Genomic DNA, 26,760 nt, shown 5'->3' with positions numbered 1-26,760 from the left:
AATTTTAAAAAAAGAAAAGAAAAAGAAAAAATAAATTAAATAAATAAATTGTATTGCTTAAAATTTAATGTATAAATATGTGTCTGTGTTGCTTTTGCCCCACATCACCAAGCTCCCAGGAGTAGGTTATAATTGTTGGATTCTCTTTCACCAAGGATCTATTTACCTACTTCTAAAATTAAATGATAAGAAGTCTCAAGTCCCAAGTTGCAGATAAATTCTTTCTTTATTATAATGAAAGAAAAACCTATTATCATTAAAACATCCCTTCTTTAAATATTAACATTAAAAGTCAGTAGTGTAAGGGAACATTTCACTTGTATGTCCTTTAGAGATGGTCCTTGGTTCTCATTTTATTCCATAGGGTATTATATGAATAACTTATAGCCTGGATGAAAAAATCTCAATCCTCTATGTAGATATGGCCTTCTGCCAGAACCAAGAGATGATATAAATTATGTCTACAGTTGCAAAAATGCATAACATCAAAAATCTTTATTGATACTAGTCTTAAAAATAACCACATGAAAAGGGTGTTAATTCTATGAGATGACCTCTAAAAAAATTACATGTGACACTATTCACTTTCTAAAGCAGGAAGTCAGGATTTTCTCCATTGGGAAAAAAAAAAAGCAGATTTACAGAATCTCCATGTTTCCAAACTTTAAACCCAAGTCTTAAAATCTGGAAATATTTTTTCTTGGTTTCTGTCCATAAAATTACAAGTTAAATCCTCAGGGTTAAGATATTAATTTTTTTGGGGGGGAGGGGAGCAAAAATCTTAATTGCACTTCCAGAATCATAAACACAATGGATTGTGCATAGTACAGATCATGTGGTTCATTTGCATAAATTTCAATGCTTTCTTTTTTTAGCGGTTCTCTGCAATCCCCTGAGATAAAATTTTCCAAGCAGTCTTGGGATGATATTTTTTCTTTGTGAAGAAATTTCATATTCTATATGACACTTTGGGGACAATGTAGCTGATCATTAGTAGGCAGAGAAACATGGATTCTAACTCTGGTTTCACCACTTACTAGCCATGCAACCTTATGTAAATCAATCTTTCTAAGCTCCAGTTTTCTCACTTGTAAGATGGAAGTGAGAATACCTATTGTAGATATTGTAGACTGTGTGCTACTATAAGGATCAAATAAATGTTTAGTGCTATGCTTGGCACAGGCAAGTGCTCCCTAAGAGCTAACTACAGGGTGTGGGAGCCTCATCTGTCTTGTTTACCACCACAAGTGCCTAGATACAGTACTGGCATAAAGCAGACACTCAATAAATATTGGCCAAGTGAATGAATAAAACAATGTCATTATACTTAAAGATACGCAAATCCCCTATGTTGTTTCATGTTAGTTCCCTCCCTTTAATTTTCGTTAATTAATGTTTTTAAAACACTATAAGGTGACTTAAGGTGCTTTATGTTTTGTAGGAAAGTCAGAGTGGCTTCAGAGAGGTGAATGTTGGCCCCAGACCCACAGGAATGGATCCTGTGCTTAAAACACCACTGCCTTGTATTTCAGAGGCCATGTCAGAGTCTAAGGAAAATTCTCACACAATAAATATATACTACAGAAGTATATGTGTATTAAGATTAGCAATATGTATTTTCCCCCTCTTCCTTGTTGGATATCAGTGGAGCTCAGTATAGATGGACAAAAGAATTCCCTTAGGAATAAAAAATTAGGCTTAAATGAGCTATTCCTTTAATGAGCTTGCTGTTGTCCTTGAGAATAAGTTCTTTCTGGATAGGCTAGTCTGGTTAGCCCATGCATGAAATTGATGTTTGAAAAAAAGCGGTTGAAGAGCTATAAAAAATAATCTATACTTATAATAGGGTAATATGCAAATTGGCTGGGACGCTGTCATGTAATGACCAATCAGCAGGCTGCACACGCTTCAGGCGTGGGTGGGCAGGGACTTGCAGCATCGGGGATGGGGGTGGGGACTTGCGCCGCCTGGGACATGAGGCTGCCTCATTGGCTCCTCATGTGAAAGGTGAGCTCGGATCCTCATTCTTATTCAGTGTAGTGGAGCATGGGAATTGGTTTATATGATCCAATCCCACTTGGGGAAATGTTACTATAGTCTGAGAGTAGATGTAAAATGGGGATCATATTTATTCGCTCACAGGTTTGCTGTAGAACAGACAGAGTCACCATCCTCACAGAACTCAGGATGCCCCATGTGCAAACCTAGAATGAAATGTCAGCAACACCCCACATGACCAAGAACTAGAAACTGCCCTTTGAAAGGAGCGTATGCAACAGAACTGTGAGTCCCGGGAAGGTGAAGAGGAAAGCTGTCCTTGCGGTTAATTTAAGAGTTTAAGGTGCAAAACTGGCATCAGAAAGTAGTGGCATAACACCGAGGCCATACAGTCATGTGGCAACACTGAGACCGTGGGACCCTTGGGATGAGTGGTTTCTGACGCCGTGGGAACCCCCCGCCCCGACCCCGGCCTCTGGGTGGCAGTTATAGACGACCAAGTGCACAGGGATGAGGGCTCTGGGCCTGTGGTGGTAGGGTTAGGGGACAGAGGACCTCCTCCCATAAAGTCTACCCCAGCCGGGCAGCATCAGGCTGTGTGGCGCGCGCCTGTTGATGGCGTCACCAGGTGACATCACCTAGAGGGGCTGCTCAGGTGGATTCAGAGGCAAGGAGGTATAAGCTTGGGGGCCACGCAACTCCCCACAGCCCCTGCAGCGCAGCTGGAGCTGAAGCTGCAGGTCTGTCTGGCTGTCACAGGGCCTGGACAGTGCGGTGGCCCCGGCGCTGGCAGCAAGTGCTGGGCACCTGAATCTGGGGAGCCGTCCAGACCCACGGGCTTTCCCAGCTAGACCGCTCCCCTCCTGCATCCCTCACCAAACCCGGGCCCAACCTCCCAAATGGTGACCTTTGACTGCGCGCCCTCACCCTAACATTTCAGTCTCAGAACCTAACACCTCCCTTAACCCCCTCACCTCCGATCTAACCTTTACCAGGAGCCATTGCCAACCACATCTGGTCCTGCACCACTCTCCCCGAACTAGCCCCCCACCTTCCTCCATGGAAGCTGCTATTGCTTCCCGTGAACTCAAACGAAATAGGATTAATCAAAGAAGAATATGTTTGAGCAAAGACCTTGAACTAAAGAAGAAATAAAGTAACTAATATACACGAGAAAAGTTAACCTCAAAGGTAATCAAGTAATTGCAAAGGAAAGATACCTGGAACATTTAAAAAATCACAATATTCAGTGCTGAAGAGGGTGTGATGAAACAGGCACCTGAAAGCACTGCACCGGAGTATAGCGGACAGCATTTCTGGAGATAGTTTGACAGGATGTAGCAAATATTCAGGCTCCTGGGCTGGATGATTACATTTCCAGGAATTTATCACACATAATAATCAAAAAGTTGGGCCAGATAGCATCATAATAATAAAAGGCTAATATGTAAATGGTCATCACACCATGACACCGTAATGACCAAACAGCAGGAGGCTGTGTGTGAGGCAGGTGTGGGTGGGCGGTGACTTGCGCCAGCCAGGGACATGAGGCTGCTTCCCCGCCCAGCGCCAGGCTGGGGGATGTGAATAGCAATATTAAAATATTTCCTCTAATTAATTCCCTTTTAATGTGCTCGAATTTAGTGCACCAGGTCACTAGTCTATAATAATAAAAGCATAATACTGGTATGCTAATTATACCAGACATCCTTCTGGACTACTGTGCCGTGCCAGCACGGCCAAGGGTGAACCTGTGTGGGGGCAGTGAAGGATTTAGAAAAGACAGACAAGAGAATGAAAGCTGGGTCTCAGTGGGACGCTGCTCTCTGATGGAGAGACAGCGCCAGCACCCACAAGCTGTGTCTTTATTTTATAGACAGATTCCACGAGGCAAAGTAAGGGCGTGGTCAAGATGTTTACAACATTCTCGTGGGTTTCGATCCTACTCAATTACATGCACCTAAACTCTATCAAGCCCATATTACTCAGACACGTGGGGCCACGTGTTCGGACCATAGATTCAAGCTTACAACTATAGCTGTTGGCTATAATTGTGATGGGAGGGCTCTGCCCTCCAAGCTGGGACTTGCACATGGCCAGGAGAGGACTGTGCCCTCTCATTAGTCTGAGGCTTGAACCTGTCCAAACACTGTAGCCCAGGGGTCCTCAAACTTTTTAAACAGGGGGCCAGTTCACTGTCCCTCAGACCGTTGGAGGGCCGGACTATAGTTTAAAAAAAAACTATGAAAAAATTCCTATGCACACTGCACATATCTTATTTTGAAGTAAAAAAACAAATGTTTTCAGCGGGCCGCATGTGGCCCGTGGGCCATAGTTTGAGGACCCCTGCTGTAGCCGCTCTCCACAGACGACCTTCTGAACGAAGCCAGGGGTGCGAGGGAAGCCCCGGTCCCAGGTGCCAGAGGGAAGCCGGTGCCAGCAGCCAGGGGAAGGAAGGCCTACTCTTGCACAAATTTCGTGCATCAGGCCTCTAGTTTAAAAAAGGAAAGTATAATATTTTTCTAATAAAAGGAGGCAAAAATACTAGACTGTGTTTTGTCTTTTTGTTTTGTACTTCTAGAATCTCTGAATTTTCCTTTAGGTTAATGGTCTTTGATAGGGGAAAAAAGGGTTTCTTTCAATTTTAATTATAGAATGTAAGCTACAGGACACAAGGTAAAGGATCAATGACCAAATATAGGTAGATTCTTACTTTATTAACTACCATTATGAACCTCAGTTCTCTAGAATAAGATTATTCCTTTGGTTGGGTTGATAGCTCTTACCAGCAAAGTTTTGTATGTGTAGATATAAAGACTGCTATTGAATGAGAAGTCTTTTTTTCCTTTCTTTCTTTTTCTTTCTTTCTTTCTTCCTTTCTTCCTCTCTCCTTCCCTCCCTCCCTTTCTTCCTTTCTTTTTATATTTTGTTAATCCTCATCCAAGGATATTTTTTCCATTGATATTTAGAGCGAGTGGAATGGAGGGGGAAGGACAGAGAGAAAGAAACATTGATGTGAGAGAGACACATCAATTGATAACCTCCAGTATGCACCCTGACCAGCGATCAAGCCTGCAACCAAGGTATGTGCTCTTGACCGGAATTGAACTCAAGAGCATTCAGTCCGCAGGCCAACACTCTATCCACTGAGCCAAACTGGCTAGGGCAGAAGTCCTGTTTAATAGTGTCTTTCATAAGTCTATTAATTGAGAAGTCTGTATAACAATGTGTTTTCATTTTGGTGAAATACTTATACAGTGTCTGCACTTAATTACCTCACAAAGTTGAATAGTTGAATAGTCTTAATAAAATATGAGGGATTTTTTTTCCCAAAATGTTGAACAGTCCACTTCAGTGTATTTTGAACCCATACACATTATAAGCCATATATATATAAATATATCCTATTTAATAAAAGAGAAACATGGTAATTAGCGTACGACCGCTACCCTTCCCATTGGCTAATCAGGGTGATATGCAAATTAACTGCCAGCCAAGATGGTGGCCAGCAGCCAGGCAGCTTGAAACTAACATGAGGCTTGCTTGCTTCAGTGAGGGAGGACGCCAACGTTCCCCGCCTGCCTTGCCGGCCTCTGAGCCTGCAGTTTGAAACATTGTAACAAATATAGAAGCTAAACAAAACCCCAGAAACCTGCTTTCAGCCAGCCGGGATCTCAGAGCTGGAGTTATACACTGTTTCGATTATAGAACCCAAACAAACCAGATACCTGCTTTCAGCAGCCAAGGCCTCAGAGCTGGAGCCAGAGCTAAAGCTGGCCCAGAATAAAAAAGAAAAAAGAAAAAAAGGAGCAGTTGGGCGCTTCAGTCATCCGCCAGCCTGAAAACAGCCCTCAGCCCCTCACCCAGACTGGCCAGGCACCCCATTGGGGACCCCCACCCTGAATGGTGTGTGACCAGCTGCAAACAGCCATCATCCCCTCATCCAGGCTGGCCAGGCACCCCAGTGGGGACCCCCATCCTGATCCAGGACACCCTTCAGGGCAAACCAGCCAGCCCCACCCATGCACCAGGCCTCTATCCTATATAGTAAAAGGGTAATATGCCTCCCAGCACCGGGATCAGCGTGATAGGGGGCAGTGCCCAAACTCCCTGATCACCCTGCGGCTCTGTGTGTGACAGGGGGTGGGGCCACAACCTCCCTATCCGCCCTGCTCTGTTCGTGACAGGGGAAGTTGCCCCAACCCCCTGATCACCCTGCGGCTCTGTGCGTGACAGGGTGCAGCGCCCCAACCCCCTGATCGGCCCTGCTCTGTGGGTGATAGAGGGCAGCGCCCCAACCCACTGATCTGCCCTGCTCTGTGTGTGACATGGGGCGGTGCCCCAACTCCCCTATCGGCCCTACTCTGTGAGTGACAGGGGGGAGCTCCTCAACCCCCTGATTGGACCTGCTCTGTGCGTGACAGGGGGGAGCTCCCCAAACCCCTGATCGACCCTGCTCTGTGCGTGACAGGGTAAGGAGCCCCAACCTCCCTGATGGGCCCTGCTCTGTGCGTGACAGGGGGCAGCGCCCCAACCCCCTGATCGACTCTGCTCTGTGCGTGACAGGGTAAGGAGCCCCAACCCCCCTGATGGGCCCTGCTCTGTGCATGACAGGGGGTGGCGCTGCAACCTCCCCATCGACCCTGCCTTGAGTGTGACAGGGGGTGGTGCCCCAACCCCCCAATCGGCCCTACCCTGAGCATGACTGAGGGTGGCATCCCAACCTCCCAATTCGCCCTGCTCTGTGCATGACAGGGGCGGCTCCCCAACTCCCCAATCGGCCCTGCTCTGAGCCCAACCAGGGGCTGCACCTAGGGATTGGGCCTGCCCTCTGCCACCCGGGAGCAGGCCTAAGCCAGCAGGGCATTATCTCCCAAGGGGTCCCAGACTGCGAGAGGGCACAGGCCAGGCTGAGGGAGCCCTGCTTCCCCCCTGAGTGCACAAATTTTTGTGCACCGGGCCTCTAGTATATATATATATTTATCTTTCCTGTGAGATATATACTAATAATTGGACATTGAATAAAAATTGCTCTCTGGCTGTTAGGGCTATAAAATTATAGGTAGGATACAAACTAAGACGTTTAAGCACAACTCTGATTTTCTTCTTCAAACTATACATATACCACGATAGTTCACAGTGGGTGAGTAGTTTGGTCATCCTGCAAGATTTGAAGTTCAGAGTGGTATCCCACTATTTATCAAAACCTCTCTTGAACCAACAGCAAGGAAGTACTTGTCACTGTCGTCTTCCACAGTCCTTAATTATAAAAACTCACAAAGTCATCAACAAAGCATTTTGGGTAATAACTTACAACACTATTAAGACTATCTCACACTGCATTCAAATACAATTACAGAGCAAACAGGTAAAGTAGTATTTCCTCTTTCAGATGAAATAGCTTAGGAACTAGCTAATCCTCCCTTAGGCAAAATAGCCTTCCTCCCCCATCAAATTTTGTGTGTATATGTGCATGTTGCTGAGGAGTGGTGTGAACGTCCAAATTAAATAAACCTCTAGAATATTATATATCTCTATCATCTCTATACTGGGGCATAGCTTCTATCTGAAGGAAGTGTACTTTCAAGAACAATGTTGATGTTCTTCTATGCTAGTTATAACAGGGTTATACTTATAATCCCAACTCTAGTAGCTCACATGGAAATTATGGTAAGCTGTTGGCAATCAGTGACTCTTACCCTTCTAAATTAGTATTGAATGACATAGGAAGCTATGACTGTGAAATTCTCTTTTACATAAAATGGAACCCAAGGTCTTTTGGTGTTGAAAACATTCATGTAAAGATTCTATATCTGGTCTATTAAAAAAGAAACCCTAACCATTTTTTAAATGGAGTATTTTCAACTTTAAGATGAAACCACTAAGTCCTGCCAACTAGCTAGCAAAGTCATAAAGAATATAGAAGAGGAAAAAATGTTCAAGGAAGGAAGGAAGGAAGGGAGGAAGGAAGGGAGGAAGGAAGGAAGGGAGGTAGGTAGGTTAGGGAGGAAAGAGAGGAAAGAGGGAAAAGAGGCAGAAGGAAGTAAGAGAAAAAGGGCTCATGAATCCCACAGAGAGAGGCAGTTACCAGAGACAAACTACAAATCAGTGGCAAACAAAACTTACAGCATCTTGTTAGTGAATTGGCAATAAAGGGGTGCTTTATTTGTCTCAGGTAAGGAGTGATCCAGAAAACCAGTGGGCTCGTGGAACAAAAAAGATGAAAAAGAGAGAGAAGATATACCAAATAACTTTTTTTACATAAGTCACTCCTATGTCTACTATATCTTTTGAGGTATGCAATGGGTCAGAGGTCATAATGGGAAATGTGAAAGAGACTCTGGTTCCAAGCAACAAACTAGAGGTAGTCACAAGTGACTGGAACTAAGTGATACAGTTACCAGGATTCTTCCTCTGCAAAACTATTTAGTTTGTAAAGATTTGTTTTTGTTTCCCTTTCTCTCTACTGTTCTGTTACCCATTCCTGCTCCTCTAAATGCTCAAGGTGCTCATGCCCTAACTCTTTCAAAATCTGCTGTGGAAAAAAAAGTGCTGTGAGAACCATACACCTAATGGCAGAGTGCGGGTAAGGAGGATAGGTTGTAACAAAATTCCATTTTAAGAACAATTTCTAATTGTAGAATAAATGTATGTTTCTGTTAAAGAAACTTCAGATTATTAGTCTAAAAGATGGGAAAGATGTTGGGTCAGAAAGGCTCCTTGCCACCCTTGAATAGAGCGGTGCCTTCATATAACACCCTGACCAGACTTGACTCCCGAAAGAAATCAAAGGGAAAAATTATTGTACATCTAATGAAAACCTGGAACCTGTTATCCTGGATGATCATTGTGCAAAAGGGGCCTGGGAACTATACAATGATGAGTGTCTAGTACTTTAGTAGGCAAGCTGGAAGAACCTTTAATAAATGCTGGCCTCCTGTACATTAGGGCTGGAGTGGTAACAGGGTTTCTCTAAAGAGAAATCATGTATGATCTTCCATGCATCTTTTTTCGGGACTAAACTCACTTTTAAAATGCTTCTAATTAATTTTGGTGCCAAGGCTATTTTTAAATATGAACTATCATAGAATTTAAAATATTTTTTTCCTTATCATATAGTAGGAACTAGTTAAGAGACAGAGAGAAAAAGAAAATATAGAGGAGAAATAGACATTTTCGTGACTGAAGAAGGGCAAATAGTAGACTTCCTTGAGGGTGGCCACTGAAAAATCCTCAAGTCTGTAGATGACACACAGCATTTCCAGGCAGTGAAGTACCAAGTTGACGGGCGCTTAAGGAAGGTCTCAGGAGGCTTTATGATTGGCAGATGGGCTTCAATAGGGGCACACATAAGGTAGTCCATTTAGGGAGGGCCAATATTATAAACTAGTCTTGCAGAATGATGAGTGCTAACCTTCCAGGAAAGAACTATAGGAAACTCTGTGTGCAGAGCATTGAGGAGAACAACCTAGTTTCCTGTTATGGCATAAAAAAAAGGGTAACAGCCGAAACCAGTTTGGCTCAGTGGATAGAGTGTCGGCTTGCGGACTGAAGGGTCCCAGGTTTGATTCCGGTCAAGGGCATGTACCTGGGTGGTGGGCACATCCCCAGAAGGAGGTGTGCAGGAGGCAGCTGATCGATGTTTCTCTCTCATCGATGTTTCTAACTATCTCTCTCCCTTCCTCTCTGTAAAAAATCAATAAAATATATATATATTTTTAAAAAAGTGTAACAAAATATTGGGCACTGTCAAATGGATAAAGAGAAAAACACAATAATCCTTTTACACAGAACCACAGGACATCTTCATGGGTGAAGTTACACAAACAGCTCTGATCTGCACATGTCAAGGACAGAACAAAGCCTAAGGTGAACAAAGAAGGGCAATTAAAGCCATCAATGTCAGGCTCAAAAAAAAAAAAAAAAAAAGACTCTTTCAGTCCAACAATATACAGGTAGCCAGGGGACATGATCAAAATCCTAAAGAGGCTAGAGCTGCTGCATGATGACTTGGCCTGACAAGTGTCTTCAGCTAAGAGACACCTTTGACATAAAGTTTTTTATTTCTTTTTTTATTTATCTTTATTGTTCAAGGCATTACAGATGTTTTTTATTTTATTTATTACTTAATTTTTTTCCTTTATTGATTAAGGTATTACATATGTGTCCTTTTCCCCCCACTCATGCCCTCACCCCCCTGTTGTCTGTGTCCATTGGTTAGGCCTATATGCTTGCATATAAGTCCTTTAATTGATCTCTCCCCCCCTTACCCCCACCCTCTCCTACTTTCCCTCTGAGATTTGAAAGTTTGATCGATGCTTCTCTATCTCTGGATCTGGGGTTTTTTTTGTTTGTTTGTTTTTCAAATATATTCTATTGATTCTTTACAGAGAGGAAGGGAGAGGGATAGAGAGTTAGAAACATCAAAGAGAGAGACACATCAATCAGCTGCCTCCTGCACACCCCCTACTGGGGATGTGCCCACAACCAAGGTACATGCCCTTGACTGGAATCGAACTTGGGACCCTTCAGCCCACAGGTCGACACTCTATCCACTGAGCCAAACCAGCTAGGGCTGGATCTGTTTTTGTTCATCAGTTTATGTTGTTCATTATATTCCACAAATGAGTGAGATCATGTGGTATTTATCTTTCTCTGACTGGCTTATTTCGCTTAGCATAATGCTCTCCAGTTCCATTCATACAGTTGCAAATGGTAAGAATTCCTTCTTTTTTACTGCAGTGTAGTATTCCATTGCATAGATGTACCACAGTTTTTAAATCCACTCATCTGCTGATGGGCACTTAGGCTGTTTCCAAATCTTAGCTATGGTAAATTGTGCTGCTATGAACATAGGGGTGCATATATCCTTTGTGATTGGTGTTTCTAGCTTTTTGGGATATATTCCTAGAAGTGGGATCACTGGGTCAAATGGGAGTTCCATTTTTAACTTTTTGAGGAAACTCCATACTGTTCTCCACAGTGGCTGCAGCAGTCTGCATTCCCACCAGGAGTGCATGAGGGTTCCTTTTTCTCTGCATCCTCGCCAGTACTTGTCGTTTGTTGATGATAGCTATTCTGACAGATGTTAGATGGTACCACATTGTCATTTTGATTTGCAAAGAAACCATCAACAAAACAAAAGAAAGCCCACTGCATGGGAGAACATATTTGCCCATGTTATCACCGATAAGGGTTTAATCTCCAACATTTACAGGGAACTCATACAACTTAACAAAAGGAAGATAAACAACCCAATCAAAAAATGGGCAACGGACCTAAATAGATACTTTTCGAAAGAGGACATTCAGAAAGGCAAGAGACATATGAAAACATGCTCAAAGTCACTAATCATCTGAGAGATACTTTTTATTTTTTAATACTTCTACTTTATGTATACAACTGTCAGTGAGTGATGATGACCAGTGCAGGGTCCTTCGGGAAGTCCCTGTTTCTAGCAGAGGTTAGGAGAAATCTAAGCCCAGTGGGGGGAAGGATCAAAAGCACTTCAATTCTCATTACTTACCTTGAGTAACGTTGACTTGCTGACTTTTAGTTGGACTCACTTTCTCTACTGCCAATGTCAGCAATGAATTTATACCTGACCAACCTCAAATTTTAAAATATTGATTTTAAAGAGGGAGGGAGGGAGAGAGATACATAGACCGGTTGCCTCCCATCATGCCCTGGCATATGTATGTACCCTGACCATGAATCGAACCTGTGACCTTCTGGTGCACAAGACAATGCTTCAACCAACTGAGCCCCACCGGCTAGGGCCAACCTCCATTTTTATGAATATGAATAGAGTGCCTGCCACCCTCCCCACATTCTATAAGGCTTTTCAGCCCCAATGGTCTACACATTGGCAACAAACTGCCTACAAGTGGCTATAATTTAATATAATAACCATAATGTAAAAACACAGATTTCTGACCCCAATTTTAACAGAGCAAATAGAACTCAAGAACTCATAATAAAAAACTCTAATAGTCACACTAGTGCAGTGGTTGGCAAACTGCGGCTCGCAAGCCACATGTGGCTCTTTGGCCCCTTGAGTGTGGCTCTTCCACAAACTACCTACTTCTGCGCATGGGCCATGAAGTTTCAATCTCACTGTACGCGCGCGCCCGCTCGTGGTATTTTGTGGAAGAGCCACACTCAAGGGGCCAAAGAGCCGCATGTGGCTCACGAGCCGCAGTTTGCCGACCACTGCACTAGTGGATGGAAGCAGATCTACATAACAGTAAATCCAAAAGGACCTTCCAGGCTAATGAGATTACATACATGCAGGTTTTAGCTTAGAAAGTAATAGACAAGGGACTTCAAAGGCAGCCTAGAAGCTCTGGTTTTGGGATGGTCTTAGTCATATGGGGTAGCTAGTAAAATCAAACCAAGAATGTGCCTCTTGCCTAAACACTTGGCTCTCCCAAACAGGAGATGGCTACTTGATCCATTAAGAATAATGAACAGTGTACAAAAGCTACATAAGTATACAGTACCTTTTCCCCCACAAAATGTTTTTTGAAAACAAGAATTCTGTAAGATTGGGGCCATTTCATCTTACAGAAATGTAATACAGTTGTTACTGGCTCAGCATTACTGCCATACCTTTCATAGATGTGGTAATATTTTTCATCCTGTATGCCATCTTGAATGGGCACATTCACACTGTAGTACCGTCCCTTCCCTAGGCCAACATCAGTCACATCACCTGTTCCTGTAAAAGAGATGGGCACCATGAATAGTTTTAAGAGCATGAGAATTAGAAAAGTTAAAGGATTCTCTGATAGGAATTCAGAAAACCAGAAGGTGAAATAGAGCACTATCCTGTGATGGTTTTTGTAAAAGAATGAATTAAAATAATATGGAGAAGTGACTGTTGAAAATAATGTTGGGGAAGCAGAAAAATTATAAGAAAATGGGAAGTGTATGAGGAGGATAGGTTTTAGTTCTTCCTTGAATGTTTGGTAAAACTCCCCTGTGAAGCCGTCTGGCCCTGGGCTTTTGTTTGATCAAAGCTTTTTGATTACTGCTTCAATTTCTTCCATAGTTATTGGCCTATTGAGATTTTTAGATTCTTCCTAATTGAGTTTTGGAAGGTTGTATTTTTCTAGGAATATGTCCATTTCCTCCAGGTTGTCTAGTTTGTTGGAGTAGAGTTGTTCATAGTATTTTTTAACAATCAACAAACGACAAGTGCTGGAGAAGATGCGGAGAAAAAGGAACCCTCGTGCACTGCTTGTGGGAATGCAGACTGGTGCAGCCACTATGGAAGACAGTATGGAGTTTCCTCAAAAAGTTAAAAATGGAACTCCCATTTGACCCAGTGATCCCACTTCTAGGAATATATCCCAAGACACTAGAAACACCAATCACAAAGGATATATGCACCCCTATGTTCATAGCAGCACAATTTACTATAGCTAAGATTTGGAATCAGCCTAAGTGTCCATCAGCAGATGAGTGGATTAAAAAACTGTGCTATATCTACACAGTGAAATACTATGCTGCTGTGAAAAAAAAGGAATTCTTACCATTTGCAACAGTACGGATGGAACTGGATAGCATTATGCTAAGTGAAATAAGCCAGACAATGAAAGAAAAATACCACATGATCTCACTCATTTATGGATAATAAAGACCATTATAAACTGACTAGAGGCCTGTTGCATGAAAAGATTCCCCTGGCTGCCCACATCAGTTTTCCTCTGGCACCCAGGACCCAGGCTTTCACTCTGGCCGGAGCCGCCTTCAAGCCTTCACTGCTCTGGCCAGAGCTGCCTTCAAGCCTTTGCTCCGCAGCTTCACGCCTATGTATGCAAATTGACCACCATCTTGGTTGGCAGTTAATTTGCATATCTCGCTGATTAGCCGATGGGAGGCGTAGCAAAGGTACAGTCAATTACCATGTTTGTCTATTATTAGATAGGATTAACAAAAATAGATACAGAGGCAGAGCAGCATCGACTAGACTGTCAAACTATAGTGGGAAGACAGGGGAGGGTTGGGGTGAGGTAAGAGATCAACCGAAGGACTTCTATGCATGCATATAAGCATAACCAATGGACACAAGACACTGCGGGGTAGGGGAGGCTGGTGGAAGGTCAAGGGGGGAAAAAAGGAGACATATGTAATACTCTTTGTAATACTTTAAGCAATAAAACAAAATTTTAAAAAAAGAAAATGGGAAAACCTTAGATTCATTCTGGCTGGGAAAAAATGACTAACTCCTGTACTTCACTTTCCATATGTCTAAGAGTGACATAATATTAATATAGCACTGTAATTATCAGAGTGTTGGGAGTTACACAGAGTATCTGATAGTACATTAAGTATAAGTGAGCTATCTATTGGCAGTCCATAAAAGTCAGCCTGAAAAGAAACAGCATCACATTCTTCTTATCATTATCACCTGAAATGATTTGTCTTAAATTTTTGCATAAAGTTGTACCAATAAGGTATTAATAGCATTGAAATATCCAAATATAAGATATAATAAATGTATAAAAGAACTGTAGTATATTATTCCCCAAATGTAATACTGAGCACAAAGGTCACTTGCCTGGGAAAAATCCTGGGGAGAATTTGTGCAGGGACACCGTCATGACTTTGGAGGTGAAACTGAAGGCATCTTCCACACCTACCAGAGAAAGAAACAGAAGAATCACTTCAAATATGCAACTCTTGTTTTCAACACCTGAAACTCTAGAAAGCAGCTGTGGGAAGGAAGAGAGATGAGAAGATAACAATAATAAAGCTAACAAGCCGAGGAATAACATGACAAACCTTCTGGTCTTTGATCTCTGCCATTACTGGAGGAGGTTCATTTTCAAATTCATGGTAAATTATAATTGGACTTCCCTTTTCCAAGCAATGGGATGTCCAGACTCTTTTGGACAACCTGTTCAAAAAGTGGGAGGGCCCTAGCTGGTATGGCTCAGTGGATAGAGAGTCGGCTTGCAGACTGAAAGGTCCCAGTTTCAATTCCAGTCAAGGACACATGCCCGGATTGTGGACTTGATCCCCAGTCGGGGGCGAGGCATGCAGGAGGCAGCCAATCAATGAGTCCCTCTCATCGTTCATGTTTCTATTTCTCTCTCCCTCTCCCTTCCTCCCTGAGATCTATTTTATATATATATATATATATATATATATATATATATATATATATATACACACTAGAGGCCCGGTGCACAAAAATTTTTGCACTTGGGGCAGAGGGAGGGGGGGGTCCCTCAGCCCAGCCTGTGCCCTCTCTCAGTCTGGGACCCCTCGGGGGATGACCACCTGCTGGCTTAGGCCCACTCCCCAGGGGATTGGGCCTAAGATGGCAATCAGACATCCCTCTGGCAGCCCGGCAGCCCTCGGGGAATGTCCACTTGCCAGCAGGGAGCAGGCCTAAACTGCAGTCGTACATCCTTAGTGCTGCTGAGGAGGCAGGAGAGGCTCCCACCACCACTGCTGTACTGGCAGCCATCAGCCTGGCTTGTTGCTGAGCAGAGCTCCTCCCATGTGAGAGCGCCCTGACCACCAGAGGGCAGCTGTTGCATTGAGCGTCTGCCCCCTGGTGGTCAGTGTGTGTCATAGTGACCAGTCATTCCCAGTCATTCTGCTGTTAGGGTCAGTTTTCATATTACCCTTTTACTATATAGGATAGAGGCCTGGTGCACGGGTGGGGGCTGGCTGGTTTGCCCTGAAGGGTGTCCCAGATCAGGGTGGGGGTCCCGCTTGGGTGCCTGGCCAGCCTGGATGAGGGGATGATGGCTGTTTGCAGCTGGTCACACCCCCTTCAGGGTGGGGGTCCCCACTGGTGTGCCTGGCCAGTCTGGGTGAGGGGCTGAGGGCTGTTTTCAGGCTGGTGGGCAACTGAAGCTCCCAGCCTCTCCTTTTTTTCTGTGTTTTTTTTTTAATTTATTTACCTTCTATAGCTGTCACTGGAGCTGAGAGCTGGCTCCAGCTCTGAAGCTAGCTTCTATAATTGAAACATTGTTGCCATCACTGCCACTCTAAGCTCTGAGGCCAAAGCTGGCTGAAAGCAGGGATCTGGAGCTTGTTTAGCTTCTATAATTGCAACATTGTTTCTTAGACTGCAGCTCAGAGGCCAGCAGCGGCAGGCAGGGAACGTTGGCTTCCTCCATCACTGGAGCAAGCAAGCCTCCTGCTCGCTTCAGCTGCCTGGCTGCCGGCCGCCATCTTGGTTGGCAGTTAATTTGCATATCACCCTGATTAGCCAATGGGAAGGGTAGCGAAGTTATGGTTAATTACCATGTTTGTCTATTATTAGATAGGAGATATATATATTTATATATATATATATAAATATATAAATAAAAAAGTGGGTAAGGGCTTGAGCCCAGACTTGAGGCTTTATCTACTGAGCTGAATAGAGGAAACTGGGACCATCATGGAAATTTTATGTTATGTTTCAGTGGCTCTGGTTAAATTATTAAGGATTTAGTACAAAATAAGTACAATGCAGCGATCCTTTTAAAAAATGTGACCAGTATAAACATTAGGCATTATAAAGTGAAAACCCAATTGTAAACTGCCTCTCTATGATACAGATTTGGTTATAAATGCAGTTCTCCCAAAGTGTGTACTAGGTAACTTACAGTACATATTTGTAGCTAAAACATAGAAGACTAAAAGTAGCCCTGGCCTTGTCCCTTAATAGAAGCTTGGAAATAGATGGGAAATTTTTCTGGAAGAGACTCCCCTTTCCATTTAAACAGAATAAGAAAATGAATAGAAGCCTGGGAGATAGTAGATGCAACTCTTAAAGGCCACTACTTATTCAGATAAACACACTGCCCACCTCCACACCTTTCCTCCCTGAATCACATATTGTGAGATAATCCCTCTGTAAAATGGAAGGACTATTATTAGCAAATTTTTGCCCTATACTCTTTTATACTTCAAATAAAGAAATTGTCTCTGTATTTACTTAATGCATTCAGTCTTCATTAGAGGTTGACAGTGACCTTAAAAAAAAAGAACCTCTATTTGTATATCACAAGTATGTTTGAATTTCCCAAGCCTTATGTTTTGCCCTAGGGAAGCAGTTAAAACCAGTTAAAGGCTCCAGGCACTAAGCTTTAAGTAAACAAAACAAAATAAAATAAATTAGTATTTTAACTTATAAATTGAAGTATAAGTATTTATACTTCCAGAAAATTCCAATTATTTATCCATCCAGAAAGGTGATACCAATTTACATTTCTGTCAATGGGATCAGAGAGTTTCTATTTTTCACACTCTGACTAGCACTGGATGTTATTATTCTTTTTAATCTTAGGCAAATATAATGGTCTTGTTCTAATTTGCATTTTTCTGAGTATTAGGGTCTGGAGCACCTTTTCTTATACTTAGTACCTATTTGTATTACTTCTCACAGAAAATGCCATTAGAAATTGTTAGAAAATTCTACTTCGCACAGGCAGCTAGGTGGAGGGTATAGGGCTTGGTGTGAAGAAGAATGGTAGGTAGAAGAAAGAAAGTAAGGACAGGTATGAGTACTAGTGAAGCAACCACAAAATGCTAGTTATGGAATCATGGGAGATTTAAAATAAACTGAATGTGTAAGAATTTGGAGGTGGGGCAGGGGTCACTGGAAAGGAGGTGCTGAAGAGGGGAAATAAACTGAAATGAAACACACCATAAAAGTTGGCTAAAACAGGAAACTCTAAATGGTGTAGAAATAACACTGCAAATGGAAAAAAATGGTTTCAGGTGACAGTAATTCTTACATGGTTCAACAGAGTTGATGCTATTCTTAAACTCTGATACTAATAGTTTGAATTTCATAATCATTCATTCATTCAACAAATATTTTACTGAACCTCTACTATAACATGTGCATAGTTCTGTTTGTTCAAGCCATTGTTTAGGACAGAAAGACGTAAACAACTTAATCTCTGTTTTGGATAAACTAAAGGTTTCTACATGAGAAGACAGACAGCTTACAGAATTAACAGTGTAAGACAATATATAATTAAATATCAAATGAGTAATATAAACAATACAGTTGAGTAGGGGAGAGAACACTTGAGCTGGAGTGTTCAAGGCAAATCTGATACTCTTGGAACTTGAACTTCTAGGTAGAACTTGGAGATGCAAAAGGGGAGGAGAAAACAAAGCTAAGTTAGAAAAAGTGATGCCAAATCAGGGAGGTGGGCACAGTGAGATGTTTGGTGATCATTGAGTAGAGAAGCCTGCACAACTTGTGAGAGATAAGGCTGGACAGAAGAGGTGAGGCCTCTTTGAGGCAGGCCTCAAAAGACAGGGTAAAGAGTGTGGACTTAACCATGAAGACCACTGTTTTTCAAAGTGTGGCCTGTGGAACAACTGGGGTGTTGTTAAAATGTGGATTCCCAGATTCTATACCAGGCCTATTAAATCCAAATATTTGGTGGATATGGTCCAGGAGTCTGCATTTTAACACAAGCTTCCCCCAGGTCATCTTGATATACATTTGAGTTTGAGAACCATTGCTATAGGCCAAGGGTTAGTAAACCAAGTGGCTACATGGTAAATATTTTAGGCTTTCCAAACTACATGGTCTCTATTGCATTTCCCTCCCTCCCCTTAACAACCTTGTAAAAATATATATAAAAAAATCATTCTTAGCTTGCTGGTCAAACAAAAATAATCCAGGGGCCAAATGTTACCCTTGTTATAGGTGATAAGGAGCCTCTGAAGGTTTTTTAGCAAGGCTGTGTTTTGCATTGGCTGAGTGTTCAGATATTCAGTAGACATTGCTCTCAAAGTAGTACCCTGATTGTTTTAACCCTTCTCTCAGTTACCTTTAATTTTCTGTCATCATCTCATGGTAGCATCCATCTAGGTGAATTCCCTGGGGAGGTTTCCCCTGACAATTTCTTCCTTCTTTATCTATTTTGGCAGCAAAGTTGACCCTAGTCTCTGTCATATATTATTTTTTCCCTCTCTTGTCTTAATTATGTTAGTTTGTCTCATAAAATCCCTAGAAACAGGTAAGTAATAATTCTTTTTTAAAAAAAAATTATTTTCTTGTTTAAAGTATTACAAATAGTAGTACATATGTCTCCTTTTTTTCCCCATTGACCTTCCCCCGGCACATGCTCTAACACCCCCCACCCCCCGTGTCTTGTGTCCATTGGTTATGCTTATATGCATACATATAAGTCCTTTGATTGATCTCTTATCCCCCTTCCCCCAACCCTCCCCAGCCAGGAAGTAGCAATTCTTGATGTGGGAGAGGGGAGGGAACACCTTTAACTGATTTTACTGAGTAAGTGTTCCTAGATCAATGGAAATATGTGCCACCCACAGGATTTGTTAAAGAAACAGAATGTGGGTAACTGTCACTGAAGCTCCACATTGTAGATGGGAAGTTCAGAGGAGGGCTGGATGCATCCTTTCAGTGAAGTCTTCTAAGAAGAAATTAATCAACTTAAGGCAAATTGTTAATGATTCTGATGCTATTAAAAGTTACAGAAGATGCCTTAGGTTTGTTTGCACAGGACTAAATATTTTAGCAATACAAAAACAGTGGGACAGATTTTGACTGTTATATAAGTTGGTATCTCTATTGATGAAAAATTCACAATGATATTTCATCATGTACCCATTCTGACCTTGAGAGAAGTATCAAGACTGTCAGCTCTAGCTGCAGATTTCACTAAGAACATAAGAAAGAGACCTAAGGGAGGTTACTGCGTACTGGAGTAAACACTAGGTAAGATTCTCACTTCTTATCATTCTCTATTGGAGAGCTTTGCTACTGGGAGAGAGGAAAGGAGAGGAGAAATTACAGGAACCTGGGATTTTAAAGTAGCAGCTTCATCAGCAAAGGAGGAATTGAACCAGTTAGAAGAATCTCCACCTATTTTAGTATTCTCAATTAGGAAACTTTTAATTGCAACAGGCATTTCTCCTTTTACCAGCCACTTGGAAGCAACTTTACTGATAAAAACCTGTTGTCCTAGCAGCAAAGCACCCTTGAAAGTGAAGGGCTTACCATCTCCATGGTGCAGATCCAAATCCACATAGAGAATACGGTCAAATTTTCGTCGCAATCGTAATATTCCCAGGACAACATCATTGAGATAACAAAAACCAGATGCTTCATCTCTGCAAGAAAATAAATTGCTATAGCCAACAGCCAAAAGCAATCCAAGGGAGTCTTTAATGCCAAGGATCTAACCCCTGAGCTCTATTCCCTTACAATTCCCCCTTCTTTTTAGAAAAACAAAAATCTACCTACAAAGATTGTACAGTAAATGCCTCAGAATGATCAAGGAATTAAGTGTTTTGGTAAACTAAATATTCAGGTTGATTGGTAACATTTTACATTTCGATTCCCAGATTTTCAAAGAATTAGAATGTTATAACTATATTTAACAAAACAGAACCCTTCTCCAATTATTCATTGATCATTAAAAAATTGTAGTACCATGGAGTCATCATAATGAACACTGATTATCACTTACAGGACTTTAAGAAAGCTAGAATCTAGAGGTGGCCTTAAAGACAATCTTGCTCAGCCAGATGTAGAAGATGTTGGAGATTGGATTCTCTGTACTGACCCTATGACATAACCTAAAGTTTTGTGTTTTTTTTAGTAAGGTTTGGCACTTGTTGATCATAAAAGCGAAGTGTAGAATGTATAAGTGTATAATCTCCTGGGCAGCATAATGTGGTTACCTTTCTGTAAATGTAATTATTACAATGCAGACTGAAGCAGGCTCTTCTAAAGTTATTTTGTGTCCTTCACTAAAATTGTCTTCATTTACAATACTGGCATCTTTTAATGTTTTTGCTATTTGTGATACTGTGTTACTTTACCCTCTTGTAAACATTAATCTACTCTTTTATTATGCTTCCATTAAGCCTTTTTGAGTAGATATAAAAGAATGTTTTTTATTATCAAAATATTATTATAATTTATTTTCAGGGCCTTGTACTAAACGCTTCAGTTTATTTTGCTTCCAGTGGCTTCAAATATCCAGCCCCCTTTTTTCCTAATTTCTCGTATATTTTACTTGAAATGAAATTCTAGGCGTGAGCATCATTAAAAATGGAATCTTTATTATAATGAGATTGCAAGATCTTTCCAACGTCTACACAATGCATAAACTTCATGAAATCTCTTCTAGTATAATGTTTCATATTTTGAACAATGCTGTGGTTCACAGGCTGAATCAATGAGACAGGTATATTGGTGAGCAGGAGGTTGTTAAAAATATCATTAGACATTGATTTTGCACATAAAGATGAACTCAGTGGTCATCTACCAAAATAATAGCTTGGCCATATGTGTGAAACCAGGAAGAAACCAATTAGAGAAAAACATTTGTTCATCTGTGAATTTTTGGTAAGTAAGAGTTAACTACTAGTATGTGACTTTGAAAGTTCTTGGATGCTATTTTCCAATTCTGAAAACTTATATCTTATAAGTCTAATGTAATAGCACATCAAAAAAAAGAAATAATTTATCTTCCTGCTGAACATGAATAACTTTTGGGTAGGTGGAATGGAATATTAAGTGTTAGGCAAAAAGAGGAGGGAGATGAAGAGGAGGAGAAACAGAAAACAATACAAGACATACTTCCTTCCCTCAGAGAACTTACAATTAAATTATGGAGATAAGTCATAAGCACAGAAAAACAAAACAAAAAAGGCTAGCAGAAATAATATGGCATATAAAGAAGAATACAGAAAAATTCTATAGACAAAATTGACAAAGCAGAGTCATCTCATTACCGTATTAAACTTTTATGAGCCCTCTAGAAATCTAAAAATCATGCAACTAGAAATAAGCAGTGGTTAAGACTCCTATCCCCCACCCCCGCTTTAGTGTTCTGAGAAATAGTTAACTGCAAAGGACCACGTTGCCCTCGCATATTCCATAGGAAGAACCATCTTTATGCTTCCTCATGACTTCTATAAGACTCATGGATGACTCCCTAGTTTACCTGCCTCTATAAAACTCTTGGGACCTTTCCTTTTCTTTGAGATGTTCCCCATTAATGAACATTCTCCTTATGGCAATAGCCTGAATTATAATAATGATGATGATGATAACTGGAATTCGGAGAGGCTATTGTGTGTAATAATTTCCTAATATTTTCTTAAATTAATGGAGCTCAATTCTTATTGATTTATAGAAAGTGTTTCAATAAACAGGATATTCCTAAAATTTCCAGAAAATAAGTAAACTGAATTTTCAAGACTTTTAATGTGTTAAAGAAATAGTATTTCTATAACAGCAAACTCAGAGAGTGACATCAGAGAAATGGTAGTGTGAGAGGTTCCCCTTATACTTACAATTTGAACAGCTATAATTGAACAAAGGATTCCCTATTCTAGACATAAACACATCTGAGAGATCTGTGCATTAAAACATCTGAGGGTAGGTGAGTTGGAGTGAGCATGGGAGGAGGGAAGGAAGAAGAGCAGAGACAGGTGCCCTAGATGTAGCTGGGAGCTTGCTGTGGGTCTTGGGAGAGGGGAGGAGTCAGGTGGCCACTGGCACTCTCTTCAGCCCAGATGAGCAGAGAAATACTGTGAGCATTCTTGCAGAGGTGGGCAGTAGGCACTGTGGATGAACCCAGTGACCTGGGCAGAGACAGAGGTAAGGCCGCAGTTGTCTGGCGGCTGCCATTTCCAGGCACAAAAACAAAGCCATAGAGTCTGGCTCCCTCCCCTTACCTTCCCACAGCTCCCCTACCTTAACCCTCCCAGAGCAAGCAGCAGGCCCCAGAAGACGTGGTAAAGTCAGTGTCGGGCTACAGAGCACATTATCTGCAACCCTGAGAACTGGAGAGGCAGAAATATTTGTGTGTGTGTGTGTGTGTGTGTGTGTGTGTGTGTGTGTGTGTGTGTGTACACTGTAAATCTGAGTGACAGGGGTGAAGAAGCTGAGGTCTGGCAATTGCCATTACTAAGAGGAGAACAAAGCCACAAATAAACCAGCTGGCCTCTCCCAGCTCATCCCACTTGTACCCATTGTGGCTGCACTGCTGGAAGAGTGGCTGCAGGGGACAGTGCTGGGATTTCACAGGCTCAGAAACCCATTGCCCACAACATTCCCCCACAGGAGTGGTGCCCTGAGACTACAGTGACCTGATCACAGAGGAGACACCCACCTCCCCAGGGAATACAAGGTATTTTCCACTCTCTGCAAGGATCCAAGAGCTAGAGCAGTGCAAGAGAAACTAAGAAACTTGCACTTCAGAGCCACCTACTGGAAAACAAAAGAAAAACTTCCTATCAACCGACTAAATAGAGATGCCACTCTTTAAATTAAAAAAGAGAGAGATTTCATTTTCATATATGCCTAGCAGAGAAATAATCCATCAAATTCCATGATTAAGCAAGGCAATGAGGCAGCTCAGAAAGAAAAAATGTTTAAAATCTCCAGAAAATAAACTTAAAGACATGGAAATATGTAATTAACATGATAGAGAATTCAAGAGTGCAGTTCTGAAAAAACTCAATGACTTACAAGAAAACACAAATAGTTTAATGAATTCAGAAATAAAATACAATGAACAAAAGGAGTACTTTACCAAAAAGATGGAAAACTTAACAATGAACCAAACAGAAATTCTGGAGATGAAGAATTAAATAAAAGAAATGAAGAATAAACTAGTGAGCGTAGGAAGTAAACCTAACCAGATGGGGGAAAGAATTAGTGATATCGAAGATAGAAATCTAAAACCAATGCAGAGGGGAAAAGAGAGAGACTTGAGAGTTGTTTAAAAAAAAAAACACACACGAAATAAGTCTATGACAACTATCTGACTTGCAATGCAAATCAAAAGTACAATGAGATACCACCTGCTAGAGTGGCCATTATCAACAAGACAAGCAATAACAAGTGTTAGAGAGGTTGTGGGGGAAAAAAGGGAACCCTCATTCACTGCTGGTGGTAATGTAGACTGGTACATCCATAATGATGATTCCTCAAAAAATTAAGAGTAGAGCTACCATACAACCCAGCAAACCCTCTCCTGGTTATATACCCGAACAACTCAAAATCATGTACTCACAAAGATATATGCACCCCTACATTCATATGCATCACGGTGGCCAAGACATGGAGACAACCAAAGTGTCCTGCAATAGAGGACTGGATAAAGAAGATGTGTTGCATATACACAATGGAATAGTACTCACCATAAGAAGGATGAAATAGTGCCATTTGTGACAACATGGATGGACCTTGAGAACATTATGTTAAGTGAAATAAGTCAGACAGAAAAAGCTAAGAACCATATGACTTCACTCATATGTGGGATATAAAACTATAACTTATGAACACAAACAGCAGAGTGGTGGTTGCCAGAGGGAAGGGGGTGGGGGAAGAAGGGAGATCTAATATGAGGTGACAGGAGAAGATTTGACTTTGGGTGGTGGGCACACACTGCAATATACAGATCTTGTAACATACAAATCCATACATGAAACCTATATATTCATGTTAACCAATGTCACCCCAATCAATTTAATAAGTAAAATTATTACAAAAGAATAATGGGTATTCTAGAATGAAAAGAGAGGGTGAAGGAAAAAGAGAGCCTATTGAAAGAAATCGTTGATGGAAACTTCCTAAACCTATGGAAAGAACTGGATCCTCAAATCCAAGAAGCAAACAGATTACCCAATTATCTCAATCCTAAAAGACTTCCTCCAAGGCACATTATATTAAAACTGTCAAAAATTAATGACAGAAAAAGAATTCTCAAAGCAATCTGGGAACAGAAGACAGTAACATATTAAAAATATCCCATTAGGTCATCATCAAATTTTTCAGCAGAAACTCTACAAGCTAGGAGATAGTGGAATCAAATATTCAAACTACTGAAAGAGAGAAATTACAAGCCAAGAATAATATATCATTTAGATATGAAGGATAAATAAAGACTTTTCCAGACATACAGAAGCTGAAGGAATTTACCACCACAAGACCTCCATTACAGAAAATACTCATAAATACTTATGCCTTAAACAAAAAGACAAAAGGATACAAAACTATGAGTAAGATGACTAACAGACAGACAGAAACAGACTGTTGTAACCCTCTTTCAGAACAGGGTATTATACACTTAAATATAACATAAGTGCAAGGAAGTAAAAAAAAACATTAAAAAGAAAACGCAATATCTACTACAATTTGAAAATGAACTCACAGCATAAATAGGAATAAGTTGTGACAACAAAAATATAAAAGGAGGGGGATGTCTGAATTTGCAAAGGGGAATGGAGATAAGATGTATTAACAAGAAAATGTACTATACAATAATCATCCTGAATAACCAACTGAACACTAGCTGGAGAAGTCTAATAATCAAGAATTTACAGAAGCCACATCAAGAATGGTTGCCGAGGGCTAGACATAGCCAGCGTCTTATATTGGCCTGCACCAGAGTCCCTCCCAAGAGGCCCAGAACCAGCACACCCAGTGGCTAGCTTCAGACAACAACAGAGCAGGATCCAATAAGCTTCACAAGCAGCATATCCAAAGGGAGATCTTGACAGGCACAAAAAACTGCTGAGGCCAATTCTGTTTTGTGTGGTTAGCACCTGCACAGCAGCTCGTAAGCCACGGTCTGGGTTTAGCCTCATACTAAGCCAGGCTGAGGATCGATCTCACAAATGCATGGGCCAATAGGAATCAAGAATCAATTACAACAGGGGGGCCTACATAACCCAAACCCAGCTCAGGTGATCAATTACAGTGCACTACTAGAACCCACAAGACACCTACTACATAAGGCCATTCCACAAAGACTGGGAGTCATAGCAGACATATCTAATTCACAGAAACAAACACAAAGAGTTATCCAAAATGGGGAGACAAAGAAACAGGCCCCACATGAAAGAACAAAAGAAATTTCTAGAAAAAGAGCTAAATGAAATGAAGACAAGCAATTTATCAGATATAGAGTTCAAAGTAATTGTTATAATGATGCTCAATAGCATGAAAAAGACATAGAAACCATAAAAAAGGATGAGACAGACAAAAAATGGTGGCCGAATAGGCAGACATGTTCTGCACCTTCTCACGCAGAGCAGATAGAGGGAACAACTAAATTGAATAACATCTACCCAGAATTGGAGAATTAGACACAGCTGGTGAGACAATCCACAGGCTGAAAGGAATGAAGATGGCTGGAGAACAGTAGGATCAGGGATCTGGGATGGAGAGGGAGAGAGAGGGAGAGAGAGGGAGAGAGAGGGAGAGAGAGGGAGAGAGAGGGAGAGGGAGAGGGAGAGGGAGAGGGAGAGGGAGAGGGAGAGGGGGAGAGAGAGAGAGAGAGAGAGAGAGAGAGAGAGAGAGAGAGAGACCGCGTGACCATCAGGATGACAGGGTCAGAAGGAAGATGTGCTGCACCAAGTACGTGTCCCTTGGGGACATGCCTAACACCTGACTGTGGAAGGGAGGTCCACAGGGCTTCGGGCAGCCAGGGAATCTAGATCTAAGTGCACAGCCATGAGTGGCTGTGCCCAGAAAAGCAGTCAGAAGAGCTGCCCAAGCTGTGCAGTGCTGGGGGGGTGGCAGGGGGAGAAGAAACTCACAGTGGTACAGCTGTTTTGCTTCTGTTTTGCCTTTGCTTTTATTCGCTAAATTCAATTCATAGGACCTTTCAATTACAAACACTCACTGAGGCTGCAGTGGAGGTGGAGGTGCAGCTTTGTTGAGGCTGGGAAGAGGCTGTGGAGGAGAGCAGGACAGGGAGAGGTGAACTGGAATATGGTATTGAGACATTCCAG

At 41.6% G+C, this 26,760-nt stretch overlaps 1 protein-coding gene across 7 annotated transcripts in view; it reads right to left on the bottom strand.

The window, feature by feature from the left end:
• HDAC8 (histone deacetylase 8) overlaps nt 1–26,760 on the bottom strand; it is a 410,969-nt gene that overhangs the window by 247,212 nt on the left and 136,997 nt on the right. For 6 of the 7 annotated variants that reach the window (XM_059680413.1, XM_059680411.1, XM_059680410.1 and 3 more), the window contains exons 5-7: nt 20,000–20,112; nt 14,564–14,641; nt 12,610–12,718 (exon numbers count right to left, since the gene is read on the bottom strand). In XM_059680413.1, the coding sequence (XP_059536396.1) occupies nt 12,610–12,718; nt 14,564–14,641; nt 20,000–20,112 (300 nt within the window). Of the gene's footprint in view, nt 1–12,609; nt 12,719–14,563; nt 14,642–19,999; nt 20,113–26,600; nt 26,702–26,760 lie in introns of those variants that run through there. The other variant, XM_059680416.1, reaches the window with a different exon arrangement.

The sequence above is a fragment of the Myotis daubentonii genome, chromosome X, assembly GCF_963259705.1.
Source record: "Myotis daubentonii chromosome X, mMyoDau2.1, whole genome shotgun sequence".
Lineage (NCBI taxonomy): Eukaryota > Metazoa > Chordata > Mammalia > Chiroptera > Vespertilionidae > Myotis > Myotis daubentonii.
The sequence above is the reverse complement of the archived record's forward strand: the minus strand, read 5'-3'. Positions and strand labels throughout refer to the sequence as shown.